The sequence below is a fragment of the Peromyscus maniculatus genome, chromosome 3 (genome assembly GCF_049852395.1).
Source record: "Peromyscus maniculatus bairdii isolate BWxNUB_F1_BW_parent chromosome 3, HU_Pman_BW_mat_3.1, whole genome shotgun sequence".
Lineage (NCBI taxonomy): Eukaryota > Metazoa > Chordata > Mammalia > Rodentia > Cricetidae > Peromyscus > Peromyscus maniculatus.
In genome coordinates, this window is record NC_134854.1 from 56238543 (window position 1) to 56260208 (window position 21666).

Below are 21666 nucleotides of genomic sequence, written 5' to 3' on the forward strand. Positions count from 1 at the left end.
GACAAGCAGGGACAAAAGAGATCTATTAGGGAGGGGAGGGTAAATCTTTCTTTAAAAGCTGTTGTTTCAAAAACTTTCATTTTCTTTGACTAACCCAGTGAGGTGGAAAAGCAAGCCCCAAGGGGTTTTTGCTTTGGGTACCAAAACGTCTGTTTGAGTGTATGCAGATAGACATGACCCACTCTGGGAACAGTGTCAGATGAAAATTCTGATTAGAGAGGTACACCTGTCAAAAGGTAACACAAGCATCCCAAAGCAAGCTTAAGGAGAACAGAAACCTCCTGTGGCAAAAAAAAAAAAAAAAAGCTTACTTGATCTTGATTTTTAGTATGAAAACAGACTGTGTGAATGGAAGTTTTCTGCCAGACCAAGAAAGGCAACCTGGGAAATGTAGTTCAAAAAGCAGCTTGGAAACTGTAGTAATAGCATCATGCTATAGAGAAAGGCAGTCTTGGAAATGTAGTTTTTCAGCTCAAAATGGTGATATTGCCCAAAAACTGTTTTTTCAGCTCTAGATGCAGTTTCTTTTCCAAGTGATGTTAGAAAGCTTAGTCTTACCTCCTGAGAACTAAGAACAGGAGAACAGGTTGCCTCTAAGGAGATAATTAATGTGCTAATACTGTTTGTCAACAAGACACTTTGAAATCTTTTAGATTTCAAAACAAGGGAAAATGGCTCTTACACTGGGAAATTGCTTCGGGTGTAGAAAAAAAACCCTACAAGATTGAGTTGTGCTTAAGATACAAGATGGAAACATTGGCATCATTAAGAGAACTCATGGTAATCTTAAAAAGCAGCTTTAAAAAATTAAAAGGGGGAAAAACTGTACCCTTAGTCACCAAATAAAGCTTGCTGGCTACCCACAGGAGTCTCATATCAAAGGTGACCATGAATTCTGAACTTAGAAATAAAGCGGTGTTGAGTTCACTTATAATTTTTACTATGGTGCTCATGATTTGTGTACTCTCTACCTTATTTGAAAGAAAATAAGTTAGTTCTGTTAAGAGATTCTTTCTAGATGTCTGTAAAATAGTCCTATAGAGTTTCCTCTTGAATATAAGTTTGGTAAATAGTTCTTCTAAGAAATCTCTTCTAGATACGTGCTAAAGTTTGTAAATTAGAGTTTCCTTATGAATATAAGTTTATAAAATAGTTCTATAGAGTTTCCTTTTGAATATGCTTGTAAGAAGTATAAATAAGTATATGTTGAATGTGAGTTCGTTCTATTTTTTAAATATGAATACCTTTTGGGCTGAGCTTAGCTCCCTGACCTTTTGGAAACTCTGAAATTGTCATTTCAGTAAAGGTTTATTTTTTTGTTTTTTGTTTTTAAAATTTATTTGTATGTTTTATCTGCATGTATGTATGTATATATAATATATATTATATATTATATATCATGCACATGTCTTGTGCCTAGAGGCCAGAACAGGATGTTGGACCTGGAATTAAAGATAACTGTGAGTTTGGGTTCTGGGAACCAAACCTGGATCATTTGCCAGAGCAATAAGTGTTCTTAACTGTTGTGCTATCTTTCTGGCCTCTAGGGATTTTCCTTTAAATAAATATATGATACCATATATTAAAAACAAAAAATGGGTTAAAAACAAAAAATAATCAAGTTCACCAAGTAAATGCAAACCCTAGGATACATTATTTCAAAGTCATTGCAACTAGTAAACAACTACAATTCTAACATTAAATAAATGGACATATTCTATCACAAATTTTCATTTCTTAAAATAGTTATAAAAAGAAATTGACTTGTTGTAGAATGTCAGGCTTTGGACAGCCATTGAAATTAATGATCCATGAATCACAATCAATCTTCTTTAGAAAATTAGTTCATATAATTAGTTTATGTATACATGATTGGAACAATAACATGCTCTCTGTTTTTGTTTTTTTTTTTTTTTTTTTTTTTTTTTTTTTTTTGTTTTGTTTTTTTGAGACAGGGTTTCTCTGTGTAGCTTTGGTGCCTGTCCTGGACTAGCTCTGTAGACCAGGCTGGCCTCGAACTCACAGAGATCCACCTGCCTCTGCCTCCCGAGTGCTGGGATTACAGGCATGCGCCACCACCGCCCTGATAACATGCTCTCTGTTATGTAATTGTTCATAATTAAAATATTAAGTCACTGCTCTTGTTTTTAAAATTCCAAAAAAGTTGATTCATAATTATTTCATATTTATTAGTTTAGGGTTTTATCATTAAATTTGGATCTCCTTTTCTAAAACTCAAGGAAAGAACTTGATAAAACACATATGTAAATCCAATGCAGATGCATATAAAAATAAAATGAAGGACCTGACTCCATCCTAAAAATGCCCTAAAATCTAAAACAAAAAAGAAACATATCATCTTAAAAACATTACCCGAGCAGAACACAAGCTTACTAGAGTTTTATTTGAATCTGATTTTAAAATCTATAATTCCCTATCATTATCTCTGACAGCCATCCCACAAGTGAAGAAAGAACCTCCCAGGAGTTTACTTACTTCCTCCCTTCTCCTTAGCTGTGATGGGTGATGTCATTGTGTATACCATAAAAATGTGTTGCTCTGATTGGTTGATAAATAAAGCTGTTTGGCCAATGGTGAGGCAGAATAAGGTTAGGCGGGACATTCTAAAGAGAGATAGTAAGGAAGAAGACAGAGCAGGGGAGACGCTGCTAGCTGCAGCCAGAAGAAGCAAGATGTAAAGTTACCAATAAGCCATGAGCCACATGGCAAAGTATAGATTTATAAAAATGGGTTAATTTAAAATATAAGAACTAGATAATAAGAAGCCTGCCATGGTCATAGTTTAAAAATAATATTAGCCTGTATAAGTTTATTTGGGTCTGAGAAGCTGTGGGACCAGTGGGTGAGAGAGATTTGTTCTGACTATGGGCCAACCGGGACACAAAAAAACTTTCAACTACACCTATATCTGATTTTTCATTTAACATGATTTTTATATTTGTTCAAGTAGAATGAAGGAAGTTGACTTTAGATTTACTTTCTACAACTTAAACATCTGTCACTATGATGAATCAGAACTGAGCCAATGTTCTTTGGCCTTCTGTAAGGGGTAATTTAGTATAGACATATCTCAAGACAATAACTATGGCCTATAGTGGTTTTCAACTGGTTTTGGGCCACTTTAAGAGAAACAAAATTAAAGAATGTTCACTATCAGAATATGGTCATAGCATTAAGACAAAGTTCCTTGGTTGTAGGGTAGTGTAATTGAGCTATCTTAATGAATGCAATTAAATTTTTTCAAGACTATATTAAACAAAGGGATTTTTAATTGTGCTCATTCAGAGATGAAATAAGCTAAGTACTTTTCAGAGACAGGAGGGCAATGGTTATTAATTCCCTGTTTACTAATGTAGTTTCTATAATCCCGATTGGATGAGATTTAGTATGATGACATAATATAAAGGATTTGTTTAAAAGATTTATTTATTTATTTATTTATTTATTTATTTATTTATTTATTTATTTATTTAGTATACAGTGTTCTGCCTGCATGTATGTCTGCAGGCCAGAAGAGGGCATCAGATCTCATAAGGATGGTTGTGATCCACCATGTGGTTGCTGGGAATTGAACTCAGGACCACTAGGAAGAGCAGCCAGTCCTCTTAACTGCTGAGCCATCTCTCCAGTCCATAAAGGATCTTTGTACTTATTAAAATATTAAACAATAATTTAAAAAAACCTGTTGGTATCCTTGTCTTCTCAATCCAATTTGAAGTTTGTTTGTTCATAGGACACTTCAAGGATGCCACTTTGAAACAACTTTCATACATGTTGATTTCTTTGGACTGAACTGCTTCTTGGATTGGACTCTTAGAAGTTTCTACAGTATATGTCCGTTGGTGTTTGTTAAGACTCTGATTCATACGTCTGGAGCTGAAAGAAATTGAGTATTGTAATCTCAATGTCAACTACTTATACAAGAGTAATGCAGTTTTTCTATGTGTCTTTTATTCCTTAGTATGTAATCTTTGAGCTCTCACCAGCCTGTGATATAGGCAGAAGAGCTAGTAACAGTCCCATTTTAAAAAGGAGGATAATAAAGATTAAGCAATTTTCTTATGCTCATACAGGTAATAAGAGGCAGCATCAAATCTAACAGTCCTATTTTCTAATTCCACTGCTTTTCCTATTATCTTTTTAAAGATTTATTTTTATTTATGTGTATGTGTTTGTGTCTGCATGAATTTATGTATACCACATGTCGGCTGCACAGGTCCTCTGGAAGAACAGTAAGTGCTTTTAACTACTGATATCTGTCTTCAGCCCTGTCTTTTCTTATCTTGGTATTTATCATTTGATTTCTTTCCATAGGATATCTTATCTTAAAATGCTTAATTCTAGGTCCAAGTATAGTTATGTCCAAAAATGCTTGTCATATTATCATTTATGTAACCAATTCTCTAGGCTTTTGAAGTAAGAGAATATACATTCAAACAGAACCCTTTTCATTGTCATTAAACAGAAATCAGGTCCTTGAGAAAGAAGCCACGGGAGGAAGAAAAGTTACACTATCACCTCTTGTAGTGAAATTACATAGTTGTGCAAATTCAGTGAATTCTCAGATGCTTATCTGTGATTTACCTAAGTCACTGTCCAGACAGTGGTTGATATTATTCCTACGGACAGGAAAATGGGCCAAAGGTAATAGAGAAACAGTAGTTACCAGTTCAGACAAAGATTCAAAGCTGGCCAATGTAATCTTTGACTTCCCTTTCTGGGCCTTTTCCAGGCTTTGGATGATAGTTTTACCTCTGTGTGACCAATGGTCCATAAACTATTTTTAAAATGAGAAATCAGATAATTCAATGGTAAACACATAGAAATAAATAGTTAGCTAAGACTTTAAAGTATCCATTAAGGACAGTTTGGGGATATTGAAATTCTCTCAGAACCCTTCAAAACTGTATCTGTAGATGCTCTTACATCTTAGCGTGATCTAGACTGGTAGGATCTAAAGATAAACTTGATCAACTTTTTTCAAAGAGTAATCTTATCTACTGCTTTAATTCAAAATCAAAACATTCTAAGACAGAAGAAAAAGAGTAATATGGTTAGGAGAAATCAAGAGTAGTTCACCTACCTTGAACGCGTTTTTCGGGGATAAAAGATATGTTCAGGAATTTTCACTAAAAAGGAGAATATACCATAAAATACCTGGTTACATTTTTGTTTTGTTTTGTTTTTCAAGACAGGGTTTCTCTGTGTAGTTTTGATACCTGTCCTGGATCTCACTCTGTAGACCAGGCTGGCCTTGAACTCAACAGAGATCCACCTAGCTCTGCCTCCTGAGTGCTGGGATTAAAGGCGTGTGCCACCAGCGCCCGGCTGGTTACATTTTAAGATCAACAAAAGTTAATTTTTTTATTTTCTTGGCAATTACTTTATGTACACTTAATGGCTAGATAAATTAGTTCATCTTTAGTTAAATGATGTTTTGTTCATACACATGAAATATATGAGTACACATGCCTCTTGTGAGCCTTTTAATAAGACTGTTCCAAGAGAAGAATAAACAGGAAAAATATCTATATATTAACTACCAATTGGAAAGTAATCTATGGGCTGGGAATTCAACTCAGTGGCAGAGGACTTGCCTAGCATGTGAGAGGTTCTGAGTACTCTAGAAGAAAAAGAAAGTAAAAAAAGGAGGAGGAGGAAGAGAAAGAGGAGGAGGAGGAGGAGGAGGAGGAGGAGGAGGAGGAAGAAACAACCACCATCACTAAAAATCAAAACAAAACACCCCCACAAACCTGTGAAGGACATTTACATATACACTAATATGGTCAGCATTTTAGAGAGTTGATCTAGGATGCAGATGTATTAGACCAAAGTAAAGTATAATGTATAATAACTACTATGCACATATTTTAATATAAAAATTGGGGCCTAAATTATATATTATTTTCTTTGACATTATTTATATCTTACTATTTAAGCAAAATAACAATAGAACTAGTTAACAGTGGCAATCATAATTAATAGCAGAACAAGTTAACTAGTGGATAGTGATAAAATGTACTTTTATATTTCTTCCCTCTGATATAGACTTTAACTCTTTTTAAAGGTATGGTCTTATATAGTTCAGGCTAGCCTCAAATTCTCCATATAAGAGACCAGCATACCTCTCATGCAATAAGCAAGTGAGTTCACCACCTACTACTTTGACTGAACATTGTTGTTTTGGAGGAAGGTGAAAATATTTTCAATTGATTCAGTTCTTGTTTGTCCAATCCCAGATTCATAAGATTTAAGTCTACTTTACTTCTTTTCCTTTAGGATGACTCTGTCAACTTAACAGGCAAATGAAGGCACGCCAAATGTGAAAACGAAGGATTTATTCAACTCAAAGTGAGGATGGCCACCTGGGACATAGTCTAGCAACCCAGAGTAAGTGCTCTGAGGTTTACAAAATATGGCTACATTTCTAGTTTTAAGCTGCATGAAGAGTTTGAAATGATTTGTTCTGGTTAAGTTAAACTGTCTTGTAAAAAGTATATTGGGTATGTATCACTCTCTGGGTATTTGGGGGTGGAATCTATTGTGAAAACTTAGTAGAACTTAATAAACAATGTTTTAGGAATCTGAAGTTTGTCAGGTACTAAGATCATCTTCATCTAGGGGGTAACTTGTGTTTGAACAGAGTTCAAAGATTTAACTGTGGATGTATATGAGAGTAGATCTGTCTCCTTAGTTCATTTTAAGTGTCCAAACCAATTCTACTCTAGTTTATCTTCCTTGACAATCTCAAATTAGTTTCTACATGTTGTACCTCTATTGTTTGTGTGTGCATGTGTGTGTGCCTGTGTAAGTCAGAGGTTGACATCCTGTGTCTTCCTTGTTTATTCTATTTTTGTATATGGAGATAAGGCCTCTCATCTGAACCCAGACCTTCATGATTCATCTACTCAAGCCAGCCAGCTTACTCTGGGGATCCTACTTCTGCCTTCAGAGCACCGGGATTACAGTGGCTTACCATGTCCACCTGGCTCTACTTTTAGATATCTATCTTCCTAACTAGTTACATATGCCCTTTAATTGTCAGTAAAACAACATAGTCATTTAGCCTTCTCTCTCAAGGGATGCACAGGGCAACTGGCCTTGGGATGGTACTCATTATCTTTTCAATATCCTTGACTGAAAACTGCTTCATAATAGTTGCTTCAGTGCTGAAACTCTTTAGCAACAGAATGAACCATATTGCAATTTAATAAACTACTTGGATCAAGTGTAATAAAAAGTTGTATGAGCTTGATGAATTAGGTCTAATGAATTAGGGATAAGACTAGAGTACTCTCAAAGTTTTTCTATGCCTTAGAATTTGATGAGATGTAAATGCAAATAATATTCTGTTCTCTTTTTGGTAGTATAAAACTATAAGAAACAGATCTATGTCCATAATCAGTCATGGATAGGGAGGGGCTCATTGAGCCCTACCCCTCTCTGTTCAACTATTGGTTACTGATAGATACTATTGGATACTGGGAGAAGGGGAGTCATTGTCTTCAGTTGTGTACCCACTGTCAATCCAAACAAGCTCCAATAGATAGCTATAAATCTAAGGCTATCAAGTCAGTTCCAGTTAAACTTAGTCACAAAACACAACAAAAGACATGAATGTAGGAAAGGGATTTGTAGAGAGGAAGGAGAATTAATGGGGCTGGAAGGAAGATAAAAGAGGGTAGGTGCTAAGAGTAACTGTATTTATATGTATGTAAATATATTTCATTGTCAAATGAAAGTTAATACAAAATTAAAAACAAATTCATGTATAACCAATTTCTGTTGGCTTTTTCTATGCATTTCTAGAGTCAGACAGAAGCAAAAAAATAAGCTCCTAAATCTCTAGTAAGGTGAACTGCTGGTTGGTAATCTGATTTTAAGATAATATTTTATTCTTTAAAGTATGTAGACCTTGATCAGTAAAAATTATTATTATTATTGCACATGTTCAGATTGTAGATGGTCACACATTTCTGAGCCCTCTCTACTCACCCAAGCCTTGATTAGGCAATGGTCTTTTGAAACAGTGAGCCACATAAACATCTGGTACAGTTGGCTTTGGATCTAGAAAAGATGGTAAAGGATCATAGCAAATGCAAATGAACGAATGATTATAGTTCCTTCATATTTTGTATCTCCTTTCAAAATGGAAAGTTCAAATAATGTGTGAACAGTAGGGGGTTCTTTTGTTTGTTTCTTCTTTTCTTTTCTTTCTTTCTTTCTTTTTCTTTTTTCTTTTCTTTCTTTCTTTTTTTTTTGAGACAGGGTTTCTCTGTGTAACAGCCCTGGCTGTCCTGAACTCACTTTGTAGACCAGACTGGCCTTGAACTCACAAAGATCTGCCTGCCTCTGTCTCCTAAGTGCTAGAATTAAAGGCACATGCTATTATACCCAGTGTGTGAATAGTAGTTTAACTCAATGAAATTAACATATGACATCTTCAAATATAATTTTTTTTGCTGTATTTCAAGTATTTATACCTCTGGGGACAATAATTCCTTCTCTAGGAATTTATTAGAAAGAAATAATTGTACACACAAATGGATAGATTTTCATGCTGTTTACAATAGAGGAAATTTAGAAACAAAATAAAAGTTGAATAATGGGCCTAGCTATACAAATTAAGATTTACAGAATAGCCAGGTGGTGGTAGCACACGCCTTTAATCCCAGCCTTGGGAGGCAGAGCCAGGCGGATCTCCATGAGTTCGAGGCCAGCCTGGGCTACAGAGTGAGTTCCAGGAAGGCACAAAGCTACACAGAGAAACTCTGTCTCGAAAAACCAAAAAAAAAAAAAAAAAAAAAAAAAAAAGATTTACAGACTAAAATATTTTATTGTCATTTTTCCACATGCAAAAGTGTTTATAAAATGCTCTAATTTTGCCAGACAGTGGTGGAGCATGCCTTTAATCCCAGCACTTAGGAGGCAGTGGCAGGCAGATCTCTCTGAGTTTGAGGCCAGTCTGGTCTACAGAACGAGTTCCAGGACAGCCAGGGCTGTTTGTTACACAGAGAAACCCTGTCTCAAAAAAATACTAAAAAACCCCAAAATAACAAAAACAAAAAAAACCTTTAATTTTAAATGAAAAAGGAACATGGAAAATAACAAGATTATGCCATTTATTAAGATATGGCATCTTAGAAAAAGGTAAAAAGTATTCTAAAACATTATTTTTACTTTCTTTTATCTTTTAAAAAATCTTTGTGTGTGTGTGCGCGCGCACACACACACACACAAACACGCGCACATGCATGTGGGCATGCACATGCCTTAACTACCTCAGGGTCTCTTGTTTGTTTCTGCATGTACCATATGTCAAGATAGCTGGCATCCAAGCTTTCAGAGATTCTCCTGTATACTTCTCCTACCTTACCCTGTATATTGTGATTACAGATGCTTGCTCTTGTGTCTGAGGATCCAAAATCAGAAATTCATGTTTGTGCAGCCACCATGTTACTCAATGGAGCTGTCTTCCTCGCCCCTTTTGTGTTTATCTTTGTTTCTAATTTCTGACATTTTAAACAAAAGTTATATATAAAGAATTACTGAATTCCTTGGTGATCACTATCAAAAAGAATGGGTAGTTTAAAGTTCTAGAGAAATGAATATTATCTAACCTCTCCTGTTCTTGGTATGGTTTTTATCTTCATTGTTTAGTTTCCTACTTCACAGACTGAATTTATGTACATATACATTTTAATTAGGTTACTTCAACTCCTTTTGGGGGGATGACAGTGGTATAAATGTATAATAAATTAGCACACATATACATAAAATTAAAAAATTATCTTTGGTAAATTATCACGATTGACATATATTACATAAAGTACACATCTATATACTTATATATTTATTATATACCTTATTACGACTTTTCTTCAAGGGGCTTTAAGGATAAGGTGACAGAAGTTAAATATCAGCAAAGCTAGATCAATTAAAGACATAGATCAGACAGCATTTTGCAGCAGAAACAAATGAAGGTTGCAGATTTCCTTTCTTCCCTGGGGTCATACTTCTATTAAGTTATGAGAGGACAGGAGCAGACAGTTTAAGAACATGAAATCCCTATATTCCCTTTGAGGACAACCTTCCATAACCTTTAGAGTGGCCTCAACTATGTGGGCTCTGCTGTTCCGGCACTGCTGCTCCTGTCATTGCTCCATGTAGTGTAGAATGAGGACACGTGGCTCATACTACAGACCTCGTACCTGCAACACACTGCTGGCTTACTTGCTTTTCTTCCCTGGTTAAAAGAGGAGCTCCTGAAAGGAAGAACTGGCATCATATATTTCTTTTTTAAAAAAAAAACACATTTATTTATTATTATTATTGTGTCATGTGTACATACATGAAGTAAGTGTATGGGGGGAGTATACACCACTGAGAGTGTGTGGAGGTCAGAGGACAACTTTGTGGATTTAGTTTTCACCTTCCATTTTTATGTGGGTCTTATGGATCAAAGTCAGGTTGCCAGGCATGTGTGGCCAGCACCTTTCCCTGCTGAGCCATCTCGTCAGCCAGTATATACATCTTAGACTCTTTGGCACCAAGCACAGTGGTGACCTCAAAGTTACGGCATAAAATGAGTGTTGTTGAATAAATGAACTGTTTGTAAGAAGGTAAGACAGAAGTTTACCTTTGACATCAGAATTTGATTCTTCTTGTCTTTGGAGTAAACGTTCTTTACTATAAGCCTAATGGAACAGAGAGTTGGAAAGAAAAGATAATATAGTATAAACATGAAACCGTAGTATGCTTCTTATATGATTATGATTTGATATGTTTTCAACAAACATTTATTTTTTATTTTATTTCTGTCTTGCATTAATAATGAGCAGGAAAAATCCATATTTTTATTCATTACTAAGAGAATTTTTTTTCTCATATAGAATTCATGTATCTTGACAGAGACAAAAATGTTAAAATTAGAATTATTTAAATTAGAAGTTGAAAGTATGAAAGATGAAAATATAAACAGTTGTGTGAAAAATCTACCAACAAATTTCAGAACTATGCCTGTATACAAAAGGTAAAGGATATTTTCTTGAGCTTTGTGAAGAACTCCAAAACAAAGAAAACTTCAAGTATATTGCTTTCTTTTTTGAGGGTAAATACAAATCTGACTTACTGGACTAAAAGATACATACTGAACTTTTGACTGTGAACCTTGAATAATCTACAAATCACTGACCAAAAACATTTTCAAGCTTTTGTTTCTTTGTCTAACATTATAAAGAATTTTCTAAAAGGGTCTGAGGAAGGAAAGATAAATGAAAAGCATTTTTGCCAGCATATAGCACACACCATTCAGCAACACTAGACTATGAAATAGAGTTAATGTGTAGCATCTATGATTCTAGAGCTCTGAATCCAGCCTGGGCAACAAAGTGAAACCTTTCAATAAAACAAATAATCATATAAAACAACACACAACAGAATACAAACACAAAACTTGAAATAGTTAAAACACAAAATCCATTTCTTTGTATATATAATTGACACTATGGAAATGAGGAAAAAGATAAAAATCAAATTTGATTATGGGGTTGAAGAAATTGCTTAGTAGTTAGGAGTACTTGCTGGAATGATAAGGGTTTTCTCTGACTATATGTAGTTGTTCAACTCCCACTAACTTTTGGCTGATTGCTCTAATGTCTTTAACCCTATCCAAGTCATAATTTGATGTTCAGGTTAATTTTTTAAAATCTCCTTTGAATAGGCAGGTCTAGCAGTTGTGTATGAGGTCTGTTCTGAGTTTTGAAGGGCTCCTCCCAGCTGTCTCCCCAGTTTTCTCTCGCAAAGTAGCCAGGCTACAGTTTAGTATGTGTTTCTAATCAACCTACCAATCTCTGCCTAATTTCTTTTTACCATATTTGCACAGGTTTTAAGAATTTCCCAAGCTTTAGCTTTCTTCATCTGTTGCAAATGAAATCAATTCTTTGGGAAGAGACTAGAAGGTTTTCTGTTGTACAGCCCAGCTCTCCCTCAAGGCAAACATCCCAAGCCTTAGTTCTGGATTTGGGGCTGGAGAGAGTGACATTCTTCTGATTGGAACCCGGCTACAGTAGCCTTAGGTCTCCACTATTGCCTCTCCAGGAACTGAACTCATACTTTACAAGGCAAGGCAAGAATGACCAGGGCCCGGTTATTCAGTGGTGCAGCACCCAAGATGAAACCTCTAGCCCCAAACTGCGGATGGAGTAGGCCTCTTTGTCCTTTTCTCTGCACTCCCCTCGATTACCAATGCCTTGTTCCTCCTGGGAAGAGATCTCTGGTAGCTGTGGGGAAAGGTGCCACCTACTTTCTTGGCTGCACTATTCTGCAGTAGCATTTCTGCCTTACTGAGCTAGGAGTGGAACAAGAACAGTTGGGATTCTCAGATTGCTATTTTCAATGAATGTCAGGATTTTGAGGAGACTATCTTTTCATTTTGACCTTATTTTTCACATCTAACCTTAGCCTTTGAATGGCTGTTCTTTCTTTGTTAAGCAGTGTTTGCCATTTGCTAATGAAAGGGTTTGTCGAGGTCTTGGCTGTCATTTGTCCATCTCTCAGCGCCATTTATTTTCATTCCTTCATGTTCTTTTAGGTTTCCTTGTTTTTACATTTCTTTTTAAATATTATGGATTCATTCTGTAAGCTTTCTCAAATAATTTTGAAATAAAATAAATACAAATGAAATTCAAACATGGCATCTTAGTAAGACCTGTCAATCACCTGTCAAAGATCTTTTGGGTTTTTGTAAACAGCAAATAATATGACCAAAGTCCTATTGATTTTTTTTCTGAAGAAAAATGAGACCACATGACTTGCTATTCTCTTGCATTCATATGTAAAACATTTCAAATCATTACAGTAATCAAGATTTACCTCTCTTGTGTTATTCTGGCGCTTTGCTAGGGTGGCATTTCTTTCCCTCTTTGTTTTCAGATACTTTTTCTTGTTTTTTACCTGGGTAAAATAGTATTTTAAATTAGAATTTAATGAATATGTCAAAGATAGTCACTTTGAGTGTCTAAACACAGGCATTTTGAGACTCACTTCCTAGAAGATGGAGTAATTTTCCCACTGCAACTGTGCACCCTAGATGCATGCAAAGCAAACACAAGAATCTATGAAAAAGTAATGGGGCTTTAGAAATGTCTCCTAATCCCCAGGAGAGAAGATTATTCTTCTCTGCAGAGAAGATTATTCATATCTGCAGAGTAAAAATTTGTGGTTCTTGCCTAGCATGCCCAAAGCCTTGGTTTTGGTCCCCAGCACACAGCACACATGCATGCAAACTCAGAATTGTTTTGGTTCTATGACTGTTATAGACTACCCATTCTTCAATTTTAATTGGATGTCTATTATAATTTCCCAACTTCTGTTCCATTATTATAGATGTACATAAGAGGGGCACTTATAACTTGCCTTATTTTATAGGTTTTGGTCCAGGCCTGGTCTAGTCATGATGGAGGACTGATAACCATGCCTGGATGAGATGTTGGGTGTTTTGGAAAGGGAACAAATACTAGTAAATTTAGCATTTGGGCAGGAAGTTAATAACTGTGACCTAGAGGTGAACTGTGTAATGCTAAACCACTGCTTCCACATGTTTTGCCCTCTATAATTGGATTATGCATCCCTAGTCTTCACTGTGGAGCTCTGTAGGGCCTCTCATGATAAGTGGAATATACCTCTTCATTCTGTTGAATGTTGAGCCTGGTTAGCCATATGACTTACTGTGGCTAGTGGATTGTTAGTGAATATGGTTATGAAAATAAAAGGCTTACTGTAAATTACTAAGGTTTTGAAATTGTTTGTCACAGTGAAAAGGAGCTTATTCCCTCACTTAAGTATCATCTTTCTTTAGTAAGCCCATGCCAACTGTGATCTCCATATAAACTCTTTAATTGTTTCTTTATGGAAACAAATCTCATCTATTAAGTCATGTTTCACTTATTTTGTTGTGTCACTCTCCCAACTAGAATATATGAAAACAAAGGGAAAGATTTTTTGACTCATTGTTTTCACTGTTCTGTTTCCGGCACCTAGGCAGTGCTTGGTTTGAGCACACTATTAACAATAAATGTGTAATTAAATAAATGAATATTGGGTTAATAACAAGGTGATGTATGTCAGGGTACCACATGTAACATTAACAAGTGGTGTGGAATTGAATTTGAGAATTAATTTCACTTCCTGGATCTTAATACTCTCATAGATGAAGTAAGGGGGTTGGAATAAAAATTCTATGATTTAAAATATGCACATAATCAGAAAAACAATTATTACTACACAATAATGATAGATGCACAAACCTTTTTCCTGGCTGTTAGTAACAACAATAATCAGTGTACCTGCTTAACATATCCATACTGAAGCAAAACTTGTTAATCATACCTGAGAGGTCAACTTGAGAAGATAAGTCTGAGTGTCATTGGACTCTGAACTTTCAGAGCCTCGACTACTAAAAAAGGAAAGTAATAATAATTACAGTTTTGAGAATTTAAAATTTCAACACTGCTTTCACTTTATCATCTTATTTGAAAGGACAATTCTAATTAGAAAGAGAATGATATTTACAAAAGTTATTTATCATTTGGAGGTCCCATATAACTCAGAAATGGTATTTTTATTTTCTGAATGATAGAAACTATAAATGCTTGGGAATATGTTGCTGGGATGTAAACCCCATGAAAGTACCATTTATTTTTTTCTGTCTGGTTCATTGCTATGCCATTAGGGTGGGAATAACACCTGGTCCTGGTACACAGTGAGGCTCAATATTCTTTGTTAATAAGTAAACAAATAAGCAATATATCTGTGAAGTTCCTTAACTCTTATGGGTATCATTAACTCTTAAAATTAATTTTTATGTCACTATATTTCTATATTATTGACAGACAGTTAAGGGCCACCCAAAGCATAGTACCTTAAGAAACAAAAGGTCAAACACAAATCTATTTCTAATTATAATCACTTAATACAGTGGTAGGCAAAATTTATTTGCTTGAGAAACAACTCATGAAAGGAAATATTTCTGGGTTGTATTTCTTATATATATTTTGTTAATTAATAGATTTTTACTTTTTTTTTTTTTTGATTTTTCGAGACAGGGTTTCTCTGTGTAGCTTTGCGCCTTTCCTGGAACTCGCTTTGGAGACCAGGCTGGCCTCGAACTCACAGAGATCCGCCTGCCTCTGCCTCCCGAGTGCTGGGATTAAAGGCGTGCGCCACCACCGCCCAGCTAGATTTTTACTTTTTAAAAGCAGTTTTATGTTTACAGAAATTCACAATAGATTTTTCACAGTTCTCTTGCGCACACTTTCCTCTGCTATTAGCTTGTTACGCTACATGGTAATTTGCTAACAACTGAGAGCAAATTTATTGTTTACTAGCTGACTCAACATATATTCTGTAAGCTTTGACAAATTTGTTTGTTTTCTGTTGTTCTTTTTTTGAGACAGGGTTTTTCTGTGTAGCTTTGGAGCCTTGCCTGAAACTCCCTCTGTAGCCCAGGCTAGCCTCGAACTCACAGAGATCCACCTGCCTCTGCCTTCCGAGTGCTGGGATTAAAGGTGTGCACCACCACTGCCTGGCTTCTTTTACAAATTTATAAAGACAGGTATCTTTCACCACTACAGCATCAAACATTGTCTCAGACATTCTGTTTGACTATCCATGATTCATTCTGTTTCCAGGAAACTCTTGGCAACCACTGACCCTTTCCCCTTCTAGTTTCATCTTGCCCATTGTGTCTCACAGCCTGTTCAGATTTCTTTCATTTAACAATACTGTTACGAACACCGAAGCAGGCATTTAGGGACAAACTCCTATACTGATTTACCACTCAAGTATCTTTTCCTTTGTTTCAACTGAAGCTTTATGAACAAAGCTAGATAGATACACGTAGAGGCATTTCTGTCTACCATCTTTGTGATGAAAGTAAGCATGTGTGCCATCTTTAGTATGCAAAATGAGCAGTCTCAAAGTGTTCCTGTCTGCCATTTTTACCTTTTCAAATCTGCTTTATGACCCTGGGCCATGAATGTATCAATGTGTCTGTCATATTTCTTTCATAAAGCATGACTTAAAACTGAGCATGTTCAAGAATCTACTCATTTACTGAGCATGCTCGGGAAAGTGTCCACCCCTTAAATGCTTTCTTATATTAATATTTACAGGCTTTCTAAGTAAAATTCCCACACTGTCTTTGAGGAAGCCATTTGCTTTTTGTTCTCCTTACCTGCTACAGGTAACAAATCTTTCTTAGTTATTATTTCTTGGCCATGTTTGTTTTGGTTTTGTACTCATCAAGATGAAACCCACTGTATGTGATTGCAATATAATATGGACTTAGGTTTCTGTTCTGTCATATTGTTTCATGGTTTGGCAACTCACTTATTTTTATCATTGAATAACAGTCCATTATATGGACATACTTAAAAAAATCATTCATCTATTGGAGGACATCTGGTTGCTTCCAGTTTGGGCAATTATAAATAAAGCTGTTTAAATACTATGGGAACTTGTTTTCAATTTATTTGGTTTAAACCTAAGAAACAAAGATAAGCTGGGGTGTAGTAGTTTCATGACCCCCACAATGGGTCATACAACTGTGGCTGATCTGCCTAAGGGCAAAGACTCTAAGGGGCAATTCTAATGTGGCTACATTTTATACATGGTTAAGATGATATACCTCCCTGTTGTAGTGGAAGTTACATGACTGATAAGATATGCGACCAAGGCTGAGACATCTGAGAGTGGAACAATTCCAGTGGCCATTTTCTTCTAAATGGTATGGAGTGACATGTCTCCTTGATTAATGGGGTCTATCACACAAGTATCAGGATACCCCCAAATAGATGGACTAGACGTTATAATTGCAGCCTTTGAAAGTAGCATGTGGTAGAGAGTAGGTGGTGGTAATTGGGTGTGGTAGGAGAAGGTACCCAAGCAGACCCGAAGTCTAAATTCCAGGAGAGTGAGCGAGTGCTGTGCTTTCCTGGACCACTTCTCTATGAAGCAAAGTATGTAAAGGGCCAAAAGAACAAACAGGGAAATATTTCATACATCACAGTGGTTGGAACAGATATTGGGATGAATGGGTTCCAGAAAGCAGGGCACTTAAATACGTGAACACCAATTTGCAGAAACAGTGAGAACTTTAAGGGCCAATCGATCAGGAGCAAGGCAATCAGAGGGCAAGAGGAGAGGGGCTGCTCCCAGTAAGAAGACATCAGGCCTGCAACAGAAAAATGTGGAAGTGACAACAACAAAGAGCAGACAGAAAACTCCAGGAAATGGAGATGATGACAGTACCAGTGAGACACCTCAGCCTCCTAGGAGGAAGAGGGCCCAAGTGGATCCTACTGTGGAAAATGAGGAAACATCTGTGAACAGGGTTGAAGTTAAAGAGTCCTGAAAGCTGCCACCATGGCTCATGGATGCCTGGGACTTGATGCCCAGGCAAATGATTTCAGTAAATGTGGCGCTCCATGGACCTGAGACATGGGTGCATCAGGGTGCTCTGTGAGAATTTCAGCATACTGCAGTCTCTCAGATTTTCATGATTTCCTCAAGTACCTGGCGAAGAACTCTGCAACTGTGCTCAGTGCCAGTGATTACGAAGTGGTTCCTCCTGAGTATCATCGGAAAGCCGTGTGAGGGGCGTGCTCTCACTCGTGTTTGGATCTCTGTAAACAGAGTTTGGTTCTTAGTCCTTCTGTACAAATGATGTACTTTGAAGATGTTAGTGTATAACAGAATTGATGTTTATTTTCTGCTGGATTTTAAACAGAGAAAATAAAGGGAGCTTCTTTTTTTTCTTTTCTTTTTTCTTTCAAAGTTTCTACCAGTGTATTCAATGATGGACAATAGAGACATGCTATAGATCAGTGGTTCTCAACCTTCCTAATGCTGTGACCCTTTAATACAGTTCCTCATGTTGTGGTGACCCCTCAACCTTAAAATTATTTCATTGCTACTTCATAACTGTAATTTTGCTACTGTTATGAATCAGAATGTAAATATCTGACATGCAGGATAGTGGATATGTGACCTCCAAAGGGGTTGTGACCCACAGGTTAAGAACCACTGCTTTAGAGTATTATTATTATTATTATTATTATTATTATTATTATTGTCTAGTTGACACAGCTGCTTTTGAATGCTGGTAGTGTTCCTTTGACACTATGCACTTTTATAATATGTGTTTCCTCTATGACAAAATGCTGATTCCTAGGGCCTAAGGTTCACTTCAGTGCATGTAATTGAACACTCATCCATTTGTGCTTCTTTTTGTTAAACGTGCTTAAAAAGCCCATCCTTTGCAAGTCACCCTTGTTGTTCCTTACACATTTTATCTTTGTTCAATTGTTGAAGAATGGTAGGTTCATATTTCTGTCTAATGCATGTTTTAATATGGTAGATGCAATGCATTGTGTACGTACAATTTTATAGAAAAGTCACTACTGTAGGAGTTGTTTTCAGATCTGCAATAAATTTTCCTTTAAATTTTAAAAAATAAAGAAAGTAGCATGTATGGGGCAGAATTGTAAGGAGGCTATGGCATAAGTGGTTTAGCCTTTGCTGTGGATGATAAGACATGCAATTAAGACTGATTTGTCTGCCCATAAAGAACTTGTCCAACTAAGGGAAGGATTATAAAGAAAAGACACATGGGTGCTATTTTTCATGTCAGTCTATGATTTTGCAGGAAAAATGGAAAATAGGAGAGAATAAAGTGACATGATAGAAGATACTTCTCAATCTACCTTTAATATAGAAGGAGGAAAATCCATTATTCGGCATGAAAATAAAGGCCTTAATAATAGCCTGTATAGGAAACATGACAATTAGGGAATATTCTGCATCTGAACTGCAACTGTCTGCCAATCAAATATGATGTACCTGTTCATCTGCCTTCTCTTTGTAGATAGCTTACTGATGTAGAGAGATACTTCATTATTTTGGTGTGCAATAGTTACAGTGGAGACTCACAAATGGTTAGGTTGCTGAGAATCAGTGACGACTGCTGTGGAAGCTCTATGACATTCCCTTCAAGGCTCAGGGAACAACACGGAAGAGAAGATGGAAAAAATGTAAGAGCCTGAGGAAAAGGTGGAGTCTGGACAGCTATTTCCTCTGAATGAAAACATTTCTCCTGGAAAGAGTTTCATCAGACTTAGGAAGCTAAGAAATCTTTCAAGGCCCATAAAATTTACACGGCTCAGGAAACTCAGAAAGTTACAAGATTCATAAAACCCCTACTTCAGGTTACATAAGAAGTCAACCTCTGGGAAGGAGGAGACTTTCTTTGGAAGATATCAACAATCTGGTCAGGGGTCACTATGGATGCAACTTTTGTGAGTTGTCAGGCATGCTGTGAAGGGCTTTTTGGTACTGCAGCAGCCTTTGAGTCACTAATACTTCTGTTACTAATTCCAATATCATAGGCTAACCAAGCTAAATTTAAGTGGAATTATTCCTTTGGTCTGTTATTGGTATCCTATCTGTGATGAACAGAATTTTATTCACATCTCCTCAGGAAGAGTCACATAACATAATCCCATCAAAAGAGAGGTCCTATTTTCTCACATTTTTACTAGCATTTGGTTTTGTCAGTGCTTTGAATTTTAAGAAATTCTAAAATGTTTGTCATGGTATCTCATTGTTTTAATTTGCAATTTCCTAATGACAAATGTTAAATTTTCATTAGGTTTTTTTCTTTTATTAGTTTTAAGACTTATCCTTTTATTGTTTTATTTTTAAAATATGAATAAATAAGTGCATTTTATATTCTTATTCCTTATAAAAGATATTATTCTACCTATATAAAACTTTTCTGTACTTAAAACAGACTATCAGCATATACAGATTTTCCTTATTTCTACATAATATTCCATAGTCTCAATGTCTGTCATTGTTGATAGGACACTGGAAAACTACCTATCCTCAATAGCAATTCTAAACCAGGGTAAGAGAAGTGAGATTGAGCATTTTAATGTACAAAGAAATCTTTTATTATCTAGCACCATAAAACACTGTACAAATAAAGTGTAATCATGTGTTGTCTAGAATGGCCCTTGGTTTTTTGAGACAGGGTATCAGGATGTAGTCCAGTCTGGTCTGAAATTCATAATCCTCCTGCTTTGGCTCCCAAGTCCTGAAATTATAGTTGTGTTCTATCATGCCTAACTAAAACTGCTTTTTAAACAGCTTGGCTTTGCTTGAAAAATTTGAGACATTACTTTGCATTCTTAGCGCCAATATGCTTATCAATAAGAATCTATAGAATGCAGAATTATCTGGTTGGTATTTTTCCTTTTGGAAACTGTATACTATGTAATACACAATGAAGAAACTTCACTCGTGAAATGCAGTAATATTCTGTGTAGTAATAATGCGTATTTGTCTTTTTTAAAAGAGGAACATGAGAACTACCATGTTTTTAATAGAGAATTGCAAAGAGTTCAGAAGAAAACTTCCAAATATTTGAGGAACTTAGTATATAAAAGGCATAGTTGTAGTTTGTGCTTAAGAAAGCAAGAACATAGTAGTAGTAATAGGTGAAACTATATGAAGAAAAAGAACTCTAACAATAAGAACTAACAGTGAGAAAAGTCAACAGAGAGTATGTAGCACTTGTGATTGACAGAATTTGACAAAAATTGCATAACCAATAACACATGGTTCTTAAGCCATGAAAAAGACTCCATTAGATTATCCAAAACCTAATGATTACTGTGTAATTTAACAATAGATCTTAAGAAGATAAAATATTTACATTAGGAAATAGACAGAAAACATGTACTATTATTCACTGACTCACTTTTAGAAGAATTTGTATTAGACAGAAAATGGTATTCTCATAAAGCAATTATAATTCTCATCATAGACTTCCCTCCTGTCCATGTCATAAAATTAAAATTGGATTACCAAGACAAGGCTGTACTAATTATTATTAAATTAATTTTTGATATTTTTATTTGTAACACCAAGTCAGTGTTGGGGAGTATTTAATGTTCTGACTATATGTGGCATTCTTCTATCTAATTCTAGGAATTTCTATACACAAATGAGGCATTCAAGGTCTACAATGAGTCACCCTCAGCCTACTTAATTATATCATGTTTTAATATCTCTGTCCTAACACAAATAAACATCCTCTTGTCCTTCTCTCTTGAGAAGAGAATGAGCAAGGGCCAAGGCAAAGACAAAGACAAATTCTTCAAAGTTGTGGTCCCAACAGTCTAATTAGGCTCTCTCTTCTACAGTTCTACCATCTCCCAACAGTCCCAAATTGAATCCATCTTTAGATTGAACTGGTGTTACAGCCCTTAGGACCTAATCCTCTCTGGAAATGTCCTCTCAATTGCACCAAGGGCTGTGCTTTACTAATCTTTTAGATGTCTCTAAAGCCAATCAATTTAACAATCAGCATTAATCTCACAACTGTCAACAATATTCAACCCAGGGTATACAACAGGGAAAGGATAGACTTTTCAACAGAGGGTTCTAGGAAACTGTATATCTACATTTAAAAGAATGAAACTGGACTTTTATAGTGCGAACACAAAAGTTCAAAGTGATGTAGCTACTATTAAAAATAGTATGGAGGTTTCTTAGAAAACTAAAATATAGTTACTAGGTAAT

The 21666-nt window shown here is 35.7% G+C and overlaps 1 protein-coding gene and 1 pseudogene across 33 annotated transcripts in view; one reads left to right on the forward strand and one right to left on the reverse strand.

Moving 5' to 3' along the window:
- Window positions 1–21666, reverse strand: part of Agbl3 (AGBL carboxypeptidase 3) — a 104338-nt gene that overhangs the window by 47143 nt on the left and 35529 nt on the right. For 6 of the 33 annotated variants that reach the window (XR_013049769.1, XR_013049765.1, XR_013049752.1 and 3 more), the window contains 6 exons: window positions 14410–14476; window positions 12895–12975; window positions 10661–10718; window positions 8017–8088; window positions 5105–5150; window positions 3704–3897 (listed from right to left, as the gene is read on the reverse strand). Coding sequence is in view for 12 of the 33 variants with exons in the window: in XM_042273033.2 (XP_042128967.2) it covers window positions 3704–3897; window positions 5105–5150; window positions 8017–8088; window positions 10661–10718; window positions 12895–12975; window positions 14410–14476 (518 nt within the window). In the remaining 21 variants the exon portion in view is untranslated. Of the gene's footprint in view, window positions 1–3703; window positions 3898–5104; window positions 5151–8016; window positions 8089–10232; window positions 10287–10660; window positions 10719–12894; window positions 12976–14406; window positions 14477–17592; window positions 17706–21666 lie in introns of those variants that run through there. The other 27 variants (XR_013049770.1, XR_013049766.1, XR_013049751.1 and 24 more) reach the window with 14 other exon arrangements.
- Window positions 16613–17545, forward strand: LOC102921576 (mortality factor 4-like protein 1 pseudogene; annotated as a pseudogene).